Here is a 13,454-nt window from a genome sequence, read left to right as displayed (position 1 = left end):
GCTGCTGCATGCGTTGTTGATGAAGTTTGACCGGCTTGATTGCATCGGTCATTTTTTCAATTTATGCTAAGAACAGAGTGATAAGCCTTATGTAATCGGGCATGTTTGGCCCGATCGGGCAGTTGACCCAACACACTTATTTTAATATTTTTTGGGTTATTTTTTATATTACTTTTTCGATCTGTTTTAGGTTTAGTATAAATAGCCAAATTAGTATGTTATTACTCATCTTTTGTTTAACTTTTGTTTTCATAGTTCTCTCTAGAGTGATTCACAAAACTTAGTTTATCGCTTTTCTCTTTGGATTATTCGCAAATTCAATATAGTTCTTCAATTTGGTAATCTTCTTTATTGCTTTCTCTATTATTGATTAAATTCATCTCTTAGTTATTTGCAAACATTCCAAGTATGAATAATTATATTGATTTTGTTATTGTTTTCATAAACATGAGTGAGTAGTTTCATTTCTAGGGGTTTGGGCATCTATCTATGCAATGACGGGTTGATAGATTAGTCTAATTACATTCTATTTCAATTGCTTCATGTGGTTGAATCGTTCATGCTAGATTTATAAATTAGGCCTGATTTGTAATCTACTATCGCAATACTGAATCTACTTCGAGAGGAGAGATACTGTATAGGCTTTCAATCATTAGGCAGAGTGATCCTTAACCATGCGAGAGCGGCTAGGTGCTTTGTAAGGGAGGTAATGTTCGAGAGAAATTACATGTGCCCTATATAATTTGGCTTATTAGGTAGTTGTTATTCGTCCCTGATTCCCGAATTGTATGCATAGTGATCTATAATCCTAGTCCTTTATTAATTGATTCATTCCCTCTTATTTAATTATGTTTTTTGCTTAGTTCAGTAAAACAACTCTTTTCATCTGATTTTGTTAGTATAATATTAAAGTTCATATACAATAGTATAGCCATCTTCTTGTGGATTCGATCCTGACTTCCCTGACTACTAGTTAGTGGACCTTAGGTTATTTGTTATTAAACTTTAGCTTGTTAAGGACACGAGGGTAACCCATTTATTAATACCCCTTCGAACAAAGGAAGGGAGGAAGGCAGTGAGGTAGCCGACTCGAGAGTGGTGTCTCCGTTATTCATTGAAGGAGAACTAGGCGCATTTATTACGAAAATTAAGGAAAAAAGAAACGACAAAAAAATTTGTACCTGGGAAAAATGGCCTTTGAAGCTTCAGGTACGCCCACAGTTGAAAGGAAATGCTCTTTGGTAGTTGTGCTCTCAAGGCTATGGGAAGACATATTGAGACAAATGCAATGATCCCATCCATATTTATAAAGCTTTGAGCACTCCGCTTGACGATGACCCCCTTTGTGGGTTTGGTGCCTCTCTTAAATCCCAAAGGAAGAAGGTCTTGATCGACTAGGAGAAGGTCAACCATGACCCTCTTGGGAATGCCAGGGACGGCTACAACAACCTAATTGAGCTCGAGTTCGAAAAAGGTAACTCAACCCAACTCAATCGAACAACCAAGATGAAAAGGTTGACTAAGACCAGCTTAGCTGAACACAAAAGCCTTATCCCTATAGGCACCTCGCCCAAATTGAGCGTGGAATACCTTAACGACCCGTTTGGTAGTTGTTAATAAATTGCGGTAATGGGAATGAATTTTAACTGTAATTTTATTATGGAAGCACCCCTAAAATCTCCATGGGGAGGTATTTTTTCTCCATGGGCAAGCAATTTCACCCATAAACTTGTGTTTTACTCTCCAAGGGGAAGCAATTTTCATTACCACTCATTACCACCTACAAGGTGGTATTGGATGGGAATGAAAATTCAAGAAGGAAAGTGGACACTTAAGGATAAATTAGCATTACCATGGGAATGAACAATGATATTTCTCACAAATTTACACACAAATTCATTCCCATTACCACCATTTATAACCAACTACCAAACGGGCCGTAAGAGATAACCCACCTGTGGGACTTTGAGGTTGGACCTAACAAGTGCTCCAAGTCCTAAGCCTTTGCAACAAAGCATTGCTTCTTACCTCCCTCAAGTGAACTCAATGAGACATCAAATCTTTCCTTCGAAGTCCTTGTGGCTCATTACCCCCCACCCCAAGAGACCTCGAAGAGATTTACAATTCCTCCTTCAAAATTCTTGGGGCTCATTAACCCTCAAGGACCTCGAAGAGGGTTACAATACTTCCTTAGGAGTCCTTGAAGCTTATTAACCCCCAAGAGACCTCAAAAAGGTTGAGAATTCCTCTTTCGAAGTCCTTAGTTCTCATAAGCCCCTAAGGGACCTTGAAGAAGGTTACATTTCCGCCTTTGAAGACCTTAGGGCTAAGGGGCTTCGAAGAGGTATGTACCACCTCTTAACCTTTGAAAAAATAGCAATAGCTTTGAAAGTTTTGGGATATATTGACTCTTACAATGCCTCTCGAATCCCTTCGAAGTATTTAGAGAGGCCTCACCTCCCTTATTCGAAAAAGGTAGAGAGGGGACAAAACGGCCCATCAAAAATTATCAAAGGAACCACACCTTTCCAACCTAAACTCCGCGAAGAACTCCTAGAAGACGACCTTCAAGGATAATCAAAGGGGGCACTAAGCAGAGGTCTTCAAGAACAAAAGCCCAAGGGACAGTCCATTATGCACAACATACACAACTGAAGTCATTCTTCATTTCACATTGTGCGTGGGGCTAATGTATGGCCTAGTAATTCATAAGCCGAGTTCTTAGCTGAAATTACCATGCGACCCTCCTGGACGATAATGATCCAGGTATCATCAAAAGCCAACCCAATAGCTTAAACGCTCAGCGAGCCGTCATGACGACATCTACCCCAATCTCTCTAAAAATGCGTTCTCTTCACTTTAATAAATTATGTTTCAGGCCCAATCAGTTCAGATAAGTTTCAGTCATGTACAATCAGGGCAATAAGTTCCAATCAGGTCCAAAAATTTTCAATCAGGTGCAATAAGTTTCAATCAGGTCCAATAAGTTCCAATAAGGTCCAAATAGTCAATGATCAATAAATTTGAATTAAAGTATCAGGTGCAATAAGTTTCAATCAAGTCCAATAAGTTCCAATAAGGTCCAAATAGTCAATGATCAATAAATTTGAATTAAAGTATCACTATGCTTATTATATAGTATTATACTTGTAATATTATATATAATTTAATTATCCATATTACGATTAACTGGAATGTTATTATTAATAATTTGAATTATATTTGCATAATATAGTATTATGTTTGTATTATTATCTATTACTTTATTATTCATATTACTATTAGCTGATAGATTATTATTAAAAAAATATTATAATCATGGTCAAATAAGGTTAACAATAATAATAATTATTATAATATTTTGCAATTCGTCATTAAATAACTATATATAGATGTTATTAATAACAATGAAAGATATATATGTTATTAATTGATTTCCTACTAGTGCTTTATGAAATCAAAGCAACACTATTAAATATATTAGTGGTGAAAGTTGTGTATAGACAAGCATATAAATAGTATTTTTTTTTGTTAAAATATTAATCATAATAAATTAACTAATAATTTCTTTTTTTTCTGAAAGGATAAATTTTAATGATTATTATGTTATAATAAATTTTGAGGGATAATATTTATGTTAGGGGTAATATTTATGTTATTACTCATCAATTTTTTTGTTAAATAAGGTTAAATAAGTTCCAATCAGGTTTAATAAGGTCTAATAAGTTCCAATCAGGTCAATAAGTTTCAATCAGGTCAAATAAGTTCCAATCATATTCAATCAGGTCCAATAAGTTAAGTTCAGTCCAGATTGGATCAGATAAGTCTAGTTCAGATAAGTTCAGTTCAGTTCAAGGTTATTCAGGTGAAGAGAATGCACCATAAATAGGAACTTGATCGCCATTTATTTGGTCGGGTAATGACCCCACGAACTCTTTCTCTAGGTTCTCTCACTAACTTAACCTCTTATTCCGATACTGATTGAGCGTCAGAGGGACGATCTCCAAAACCTCCTTGGGGTAGTCTAACTCTTGTTTTGCAGGTTCGACACTTCCTTTGAACGAACGACAATCACTCAAATTATATACCTCATCAAAACTACTATCAGATCCCCACACGAAAGCATTGTACCCGAAACTGTTATGATAAACTCTAACTTTTATGAAACAATCCTAAACTCAAACAAACTCCTTACGAAATCTATATCTCAACCGCCTCACTTAAGGACGCGCCTCGATCCTTCCCTCGTCGCCTTCAAGACGCGCTTCCCCTGTTGCGGCCTCCCAGTTCCCGCCTCGTCGTCGTTATCCCCCTCCCAAGTAGTGACTCGCTCTTTGTTAGGGCTTCCCCCCCCCCCTCTCATGAGTCGCTCTTTGTTAGGGATTCCCCTCTCCCCTGTTTAATAGTCTTGTGGTTTAGTTAGGGCTTCTCCTCCTCCCCCCCCCCCCCCCCCCGCAGTGGTTTAGTTAGCGCCTCCCCTCCCCCCTCACCTACGGTGGTTTCAGTTAGGGATGCCCCTCCCCTCTCCCCTGGTTATTATTACATCAGCCTAGTCTAGGGCTTCCCCTTCCCCCTCCCATGTTTAGTGTTGTGTAGGTATTGTGTTGGGCTTCCCCTACCCCTTCTCTAGTTTAGTGGTACGTCCCCCCTCCCAGTGGTCTCTGTTTGGCTTCCCCCTTCCCCCTAGTTTTCATTTTACGCTTCCCCCTCCTTCCCCCCGTAGTTTATTTGGCCATAGGTGTAAGGGCATCCCCTCCCCCTCCCCTATTAGTGTTGTGTCTCCCTTCAGTTTCCGCCAGTGTGTCCTCCTTTCCACATTCCCTTTAGTTTTAGTTATCTACCTTTCGTTGTTTAGTTGTGGGTTGTATTAGTATGAGTGTTAACTTGACCTGCTTTATAATTTTATTAATTGCTGGAGGTAGTCTTAGTCTGCCAGATGTTGGATCTAGTTTATGTGGTTGGTTAGGGTTTGCATGGCAAGCGATTTCATGGATGGGGTTCATTTTATTCGATTTTGAAAATCGGATGGTTTTCCGAGATCTACCAATGGTTAGATTTCAATCTCGCTTGGTAATGATTTTCTCAATCATTGCCTTGACAAAACAATATCTGAAGACCGCTCCTCAATTTATCATCAAAAGAGAAGTTTGAAATACCCTTCCAAAAGGGTATTGAGTCACAAAGGAATGTGACTCTTCCAGTATCCTCGGTCTTAGAATCCCATGTGACAAAAGGTCATCGGGATTCGTCCTATTGCGAGTTCCTAATCTCGTTGTTACTTTGGTTCCCCGCTTCTGAAATCAGTCCTCTCCTCCCGCTCCTTTCATCATGGTTCTGGTGAGCGTCCGATTGTCACTACAGTTCGTTATCAACTCATGTCTCCAGGTCGAACAGTATTATCCTAGTTTACGTTATTTATGTTTTTGTAATTGTTATGTAAGAGTGAGTATAACTCAGTTTAGTTTCTTTGTGTTTTTTGGTTGTATTAGCGTTAAGATGTACTCTTCCGATTTTAATTAATGCATATTTCTCCTTTGTCAAATAAACAACAACGCTTAAGTATAATCTTGTTTTATTAACCCATTTGGTATCTAGAACATGAACTTGGAAATCGGTGGCATTAGAGCAACTCCAATGGTGAACATTAGGGACTTGCTAGCAAACATATAAAAAGTTAAGCAAATAGCCCAACCATTGGAGTGAGTAGCTAGAAATTCATTTGCTAGTCAATGTAGCTTAACTAAGCCAATTGACTTGAGCTAAAATTGTGAGCCTATGAAAGAATTTTGGTGAACAATTTGTATACTCTTCTCTTAAAAAAACTATCTTACTTCAAGTGGGACCTATTCATATTGACTAACTATTAGGGGAGTTTAGGCTTAAATTGAAATTAGATAGAAAAATTTATGTGGCGCTCTAAGCCAATTTTCATTTTACTCTACCATTGGAGTTACTCTTAATAAAAAAAAAACATCCAGGTTCAGTCCACTATCTCATTCTCATCCTTTATTTCTGTTAACATGCTCCATTTTCTCCTAATCCTCACCTTTTTTTGGCATCTCTCTCTCCAATTACCTTACCGAAACGAAGCTACAAACTAAGTGACAAATTACATAAAGCTAGCAGTTTAGCACCACTTCCTCTTATTACTTTTCAGGTTTCACCTTTGTTTTCCTTTTCCCCACCCTCAGTCCCTCTTTAGTAGTCCTTCCCCACTTCTCTTCTCAAATCTCAACCATTACCTTTACAAAGTTGAATCTCTCATTGAATCTTCTCCTCTCTTTCCAAAACACTCAACTCATCATCAATGGAAACTTTTCATTATTATGCCATCATTATCGTTTATCTCTCTCTCTTCTATCCTATATATATTTCCGCCGGTCTACTCTCCGAACCGGTCCAACCAACAAAACCGGGTGACTACCCAACCACTCCCAATACCGTACCCGCATTCCCGGTTCAGACCGACTCACAAACCTGCCACTTAGACCTCTCAGATGAGCTGTTCGGTGGGGTTAATGAAGCTTGCGGTCACAACCTAGACCGTAGCCGTTGCTGTCCGGTTCTAGCCGCTTGGCTCTACGCGGCTCATGCCCGGTCCGCTCTCGAAATTCCCCCAGCTAGACCACCTGTTTCCCCTGACTCAGACTCCGAGTTACCTATGATGCCTGAGTCTGACTCGCAAAAGTGTGTCAACTCGCTTCAGAACTCGCTATCTAAACGGAACATTACGCTTCCTCAGCCTAACAATACATGCGACACCGTTTTGTGCTTCTGTGGTATTCGGCTACACCAAATCGCGTCCTTGAGTTGTCCTGCCGCGTTTAAATTAACGCTTAGTTACCGGAATGCTACTCCAACTGCTAACGTCAGGAATCTCGAAAAAAACTGTCGGAATTCCTCTTATGCTGGATGTACCAAATGCCTTGGTTCTTTAGAGAAGGTATGTTTATGCTTATATATACCTTCTTTTTTTTCTCTAAAATTTTCCCAATCATTTCCTCATTAATTGTTATACTTCATTTAATTTTTTTATTTCTTATTCTCTCCCCCCCCCCCCTAATAAATGATATAGGCCAATTTTCATTATTTCTAACTCCTTATTTTTTAGGTTATCTTTTCCATTTTTCTTGCTCAAGATCTTTCTTTATTTTCTTAACACTCTTTTGGGTTGTTCTTTTGTTTCATTTTTGTATTGCTATTCAGATTTTCAGAAGTAATTATTTTTAAAAAGTTAATTATTTATGTAATCAATCTATTGGGTTGTTTTTTTTTGTTACATTTTTGTATTGCTATTCAGATTTTCAGAAGTAATTATTTTAAAAAAGTTAATTATTTATGTAATAAATCTATAAAAAAATCAACTTGGTAGATGAACTGCTGCAGTAATAACAGTAGTAATCATGGTATCAAGGTCAATACAAAAAGTTAAAAGTGAATGTGCGTTTTCAACTAACCCCAAAGCAAATAATGTCAAATTTGGCACAAGACTTCATAAAAAGTTCCTCTTTAAACTAGTTAAGTTTAGGTTAAACATGCTTTACATTTTGAAATTACAAATGACGCTTGATTTTCCAAGTTTCAGCTTGACATTGGCAAAAAGTAGATGTTAAAAAAATTGGATGCTGCCCATTTTAAATATAAATATAAATATATGTTGTGACTTGTGAGTTGTGATTTTTATAACGTTAGAATTTTTGTGTGTGTAAAGAGAAGAGACAAGATAGAAAAAGTCAGTGGTATAGTGACGATTCCTTTTTTTGTTTTCTTTTTTTCCCTGTGGCCTGTGGGATTAGGTAAAATGCCTGAATTTTGCTTTCAGTTTCCATTTCATTGTCGAGTTGTGCTTGTGCCGTTGTGCGTGTTGAAGAAATCACATGGGTCGAAACATATGAATATGATTGTGGCCTACCCTTCCTTCCGAAACTTATCAGGGGCACCCGCCGGGATTTAAATCTTTTGGATAATGATTTCCTTTTTCTTGTGATCCTGGACAAAGATTTTTGTACCATTCGTATGTCACTTCTATAAATGCAATTAATTAACACATGATAATTACACAAATAATATAGAAATTGTAGGATGCAACATTTGGGTTTGCACTTGGTTTTTGGTCTTCTTGCTTCGAAGTTGATAAATCTTGGTAATATAGGTTGGTCACCACTCATCACTCTTACTTTTGGTGTATGTTAATCATTAAAACATATACCTTCTCCGTAATGCAACAATAATTGGATATTATACCCTCCTGGGCCAGAACTAGATGGTTTGAGCGCCACATGTGATACATCATGTCTTGGGTTCGAGGCTTGACGCCATAGCAATGTATCATGTGTAGTTGCTCCCTCCTTGCTCTTCAAATTGACTTGGTTATATGGGGTGTGGGTTTCACCCATGTAACTTGGAGTTTATCATTCACTAAGTGGATGATCCTCGTCACTAAAAAAAACAATTGGATATTATTGACTTTGATGATTCCTATCTGCTCAATACAAAATTTTTACAATTAATCTATCTAATTATCAACAAATAAAATTTTTAAGTATTAGATATTGAATTTTGAAAGTGTACTCAGAAATGATTATGTCACATGTAAGTTACCAACTATAGTCAACAGATTGTATATAGCATAGAAGCACAAAGTTTTTTGGATGTTAATCAATGAAAATGATAAATTAGTTTTTTTTTTTTCTCAAAACAAATAGTGTAACATCTCTAAAGCATTAAATTAAACAAGTCTATCGTTAGGAATTCTCTTTTAAAAAATAAAAGTATATCGGTAGGATCTTGTTGTATACGACATCATGAGTCATTGTAAATTAAGAAATAAGGTCGATATTAGGCTATGTTTAGTTCACCTGAAATTTTCTGATCTGAACTTATCTGATCTGATTTTAACTTATTTTTTCTGATCTGAACTATTACAAGATCTTATCTTTTAGATTTTTTTCAATATATAAGAAAAAATATAGTCATGTGGGATCTTGTTTGATTCGTCTCAATGAGTACTTTGTTAATATTCATTTATTATAATTTTTACTAATATGTAATGAAAGATATAATGATTTTTAAATATAAGCATGATCTGAACTGATCTGATTTGAACTTATTTTTTCTGATCTGATCTGATTTGATTAGATTTGAAATAAGCAAAAATAAGGTAAACTGAACATAGCCTTCATTTGTTGAGGTCCTCTTATTTTTTATTTTATTTGGAAGTCTTTGTGATAGGATTTTAATCTTATTCAAAAAAAAAATATGGCTTTTATTATGGGGTACCTTTATATATATGTTTTAGAATTGTATGTTGTATCTTTATGTTTTTTTTTCTACATTGTACTCTTCAAGTTTTTAAGTTGTATTTATAGTATCCTTATTATTTTTTTATTTATCACGAACGTTGAGGTGGAAACGTAAGACTCATATGTCATTATTTGAAACTCCATGAACTTCTCTTTTCTAACTCTAAATTTCTACTTTCAGTCCTATTTTCTAATAAAATTATGAAGATTTGAGAGTTAAAAAACAACAATGAGCCCGTTGTAAATTTGGTGTGAAATTTTCCTCCGAAATGTTGGGAAATAAATAATAGTCAACTAAATATTGATTTAACGGAGGAGTGTCATAAAAACAACTTAAAAAATTGAAGAGTACCATTACTAGGAAGAATAAAAATATACTTCATCCATTTCATTTTATCGCTACACTTTCCAATTTACGCTCCTAAGAGTATGTACAATGGGGCTCTCCAACTAGCTCTCCAACTAGCTCTCCAAGGAGAGAGAAAATGGAGAGCCACCTCTTACCCAACAATGGGGTTCTTGGGTGTGTCTTGGGTGTCTCTCCATGGAGACACTTTGCCAAAGGGCTCTTGGGGGAGATACCATTTGGGTTGATGGAGAGATGGCTCTCCAATGTGTGGGACCCACTTTTTATTGTAATTACTTCAATTCTTTTTTCTTCATGCAACCATTTAATGATATTTTCTATAAAAATTATAAAAAAGATGGTAATAATTATTATGCCAACAAGTATAATTTTCCTTTATCTATAAAATGAGCCTAATATTGGATATTTAAAAATTAGTTTTTCATGTTGTAGGTTAATTCTTCATTCCATGCCAAATTTATGAAAATTAAATATTAGCACTCATAATTATATTGTTTTTTAAAAATTCTACTTTGCTTAAATTATGAAAAAGATTAATTTGTAATTATATTTAATTTACATGAATAACTTAATTTATATAACTTTGATCATAATATGAAATGAGGTTCATTTATTGACGGGACCACAAAATAATGAAAAGTTGAATGGAGAGCTCTTTAAAGGGTTTTATTGTTGTTGGGTGTTTTCAAACATGGCTCTTGAGAGTAGCTTGAAGAGAGAGAATAGGAGAGAGAGTGTGGAGAGCTAGTTGGAGAGACACCAACCATTGTACATGCTCTTAAAGTAATTTTTGGATAAGAGAGAGGTAGATAGTAAAAAGAAAAGGGATCCATATGAGATGAGAGAGATAGAAAGAGGTTATTGTCCAAAAAAAAATGTGTAGCGAGTTATGTGAAATTTTCTATAATAGAAAGTGTAGCAAGTATTATGAAACTAAGGAAGTACAAATACATTTACTAAAATAGTATAAATTCTGATATTTATGATAAAATGACACATTTATCGATGTAATTAATGCTTTATTTTTCAAAAACTTTCCCTTTCAAGTCACTTATGTGCAGCCCTTAGGACTTCATATAACATTTTCAACCATCAGATATCACAAACTACAAAGTCGAAAAGCGCAATAGAATTATAATCTAAATTCTCAGTCTTTCATCTCTGAATTCCATTTTTAAAACAATCTTTCATTGAATTATTGAAAAATGTAATTCCAGTGACTAATATTTCTATTTTGAGTATTTTCCTTGACTAATAATTGAAAAATGACAAAATTGCCCGCCCAAATGTTTGCAGCTAAAAGGCGGGGGCAAAAACGGAACAAAGGGGGATCATGGAAGCAGTAGAGTTTCAAAGATGTTTAACAGAGATTGCCAGCTAATGGGGCTGACGTGGCTTCTAGCTCGCAACAAAACAGCGTACATACCAACCGTATCTGCTGTATTGCGCGCCATCATGTATAGTACGCACCCTCCTCACCAGTCCAAGTGCAGCCCTGATCAGGAAAACATGCCTCTCGCCGTTGATTCTCTCCAATTTTACAGAGCCAACTCTTCCGCTTCATCTACACCGTTGATTTCTTTTTCTCTTCTATTGTACGCCTTTTTTTTCAACATCATCATGTTTTTGTTTTTACTAGGGTAGCCTTTTTCTCGCCGTCGATTTTATCTCTCTCTTTTTGTATCTTCTTTTGTTTGGCTTGTCAGGGTCACGTGCAGTTTACCATGGGCTATTTTTTGTCACTTTACCCAGTGTAAACTTTCTCCGGCCCAAATCGATGAGAACTTGTAATTTTTTGACGGATCATGTTGTCTGATTACCATTTGATGTATTATATGTGCAGTTCGAGGGAAACTATTAGTAAAGAAATCTCATTTTCTATTTGAGCTTTTACACTTGTCAATATATAATTTTATAGATTGATTATTTAGCTTCTTTAATTAACAACTCTCTTTATTGTCATTGTGTTATTTTTGGTTTGTTCTATTTAAATTCTTTCTACTCTAGGGGGTGTTTGGTTTTGTTTTTTTTAAAAGAAAAGGATAAGAGAATCAAAGGTTGATTTTCTTACTTGTTTGTTAACAAGTTTTAATCATTCCACTAGTTATCAAGTTCGGGTTATGTTTGGATAAGGAAAATTTTCAAATACCACTTAGTGTAGTAGTTAAGACTTTAGTTTATTCATGAGGTCGCGAGATCAAAGCCTATGTTATGTAATTTCTAAAGTTTTTATTATACATAAATTACATTAAGTAAAACAGCCTTACGGAGAGTGTCACGTGGCACAATTCATTGTTTAGGAACGTCTTTTAATATATTTATATAGATTTCTCCTACACTCCTCTACTTTCAATATCTGCACATTTACTTACCTTTTTCCTCCTTTACTCTATGGCCACTTTGACCATCATTGAAATCACCCCAACTATTACAAACACCACCCTAGCTTTTGGATCACCACACCAACCACAGACCCACTATGGCACATCGACATCACCTCTCTCGCCACTCGAACCATTATCTTCTACACTGAAACCATCACCATATCCACCGAAACGGTCACCACCAAACCACCGGAACCGCCATCCTCATGCACGAGAAGTTATTGTTGTACCACCTTAGCCACAGGTATGATTGTTCATAAAAATCGAAGCTAAAAAACCGTACCAGTAAATTGAAAGATCGGTCCCAAATGGATGTTAATTGTACCGATAAAAATAAGTTTTAACACTATGGTTAAGAAAACGATAAAAGTAACGATTAAACGATTCTGTTAAGATTATGATTTTCGAATGAACATATCAACCAAAATATTTTTTCCCTTTATTTAATTATTGTGAAACATTTTCCAACATTTACATTAATTCCAACATTCATTACTAAGTAACAACACTTAGAAGAAGTATGTGATTATTTGAAAACTTTAGTACTATTGTAATTAGAAAATGGAGTAAATTATTAGTGTTATTATGTTTTTCAATGGATTTATCATCCACTTTATAATATATTTTATATTAGAGTATATATAATATAAAAGTATATGAAAAAAAAATACAAAATATAAATTTACATTAAGTAAAATATAATAGTATAACTTGAATAATGGTTAACCGAAAAACTGTACTGAAAAAATGGTTAACCGCTTAGGTGTTAATCGTTCTAAACGATTACGGTTACGGTTAGCAAAAAGAGCAAATCGAAACTTTCGGTTACGGAACACAAATGTTGTATCGGGACGGTTAACCACACATGAACACCCCTTGCCACATGTTCCACTACGTTACCTGCCACCATCCAACCAAAAAACTCACCCACTCAAACGTCCATTAACACTACTTGAAAACTCATAACTCTAAAATTCAAAGAAAGAAAATCAAGAATAAGTGTGGACGAATGACTTTTCTTATGATTTAGTTGCCAAATTTGACCATAAAATCTCTAGATTTATAGTTTCTATGGTCAAATTTAACATTTAAAACCTCATATTTCACCTTTAATGGTTGTGGAGAAGCAGAAAGCAAGAGGCGGCGGTGAAGGGGCAGTGGTGAGGTTTTAATTGAATAATCTCTTGTCTTTTTGTTTAGTTATTTGGATTGAATAAGAGTTTTCATTTCCTTTCTTCTTTTATATTTCTTAAATCCTTTTAGGAGCCGTTTGGTTCATTTTGTTGGAATGGAATGGTATGAAAATCCATTCCATAGAGGTATGGGGTCATAACCCCATATCAATGTGAAATTGTTTGGTTCAATGCAAGTATGAATTCTTTATTAAATCAAAGTGTTTGG

The 13,454-nt window shown here is 35.5% G+C and overlaps 1 protein-coding gene across 1 annotated transcript; it reads left to right on the top strand.

Moving 5' to 3' along the window:
- Positions 1 to 5,929: 5,929 nt before the first annotated feature.
- Positions 5,930 to 11,562, top strand: LOC104903037 (hypothetical protein). The gene is made up of 2 exons (XM_010691009.4): positions 5,930 to 6,943; positions 10,966 to 11,562. Exons 1-2 carry the CDS (start codon positions 6,308 to 6,310, stop codon positions 11,311 to 11,313), a joined length of 984 nt encoding a protein of 327 aa, XP_010689311.2. The 5' UTR covers positions 5,930 to 6,307; the 3' UTR covers positions 11,314 to 11,562.
- The last annotated feature ends 1,892 nt before the right edge of the window (positions 11,563 to 13,454 follow it).

The sequence above is a fragment of the Beta vulgaris genome, chromosome 9, assembly GCF_026745355.1.
Source record: "Beta vulgaris subsp. vulgaris cultivar EL10 chromosome 9, EL10.2, whole genome shotgun sequence".
Taxonomy (NCBI): Eukaryota; Viridiplantae; Streptophyta; class Magnoliopsida; order Caryophyllales; family Amaranthaceae; genus Beta; species Beta vulgaris.
This window is presented reverse-complemented; position numbering and strand designations above follow the sequence as displayed.

Bases quoted from the DNA above. Each gene is read 5' to 3' on its own strand.
- LOC104903037 (XM_010691009.4), top strand. From the start codon at position 6,308: ATGGAAACTTTTCATTATTATGCCATCATTATCGTTTATCTCTCTCTC. The intron at 6,944-10,965 runs GTATGTTTATGC...AAATGTTTGCAG, and splicing joins GCCTTGGTTCTTTAGAGAAG to CTAAAAGGCGGGGGCAAAAA.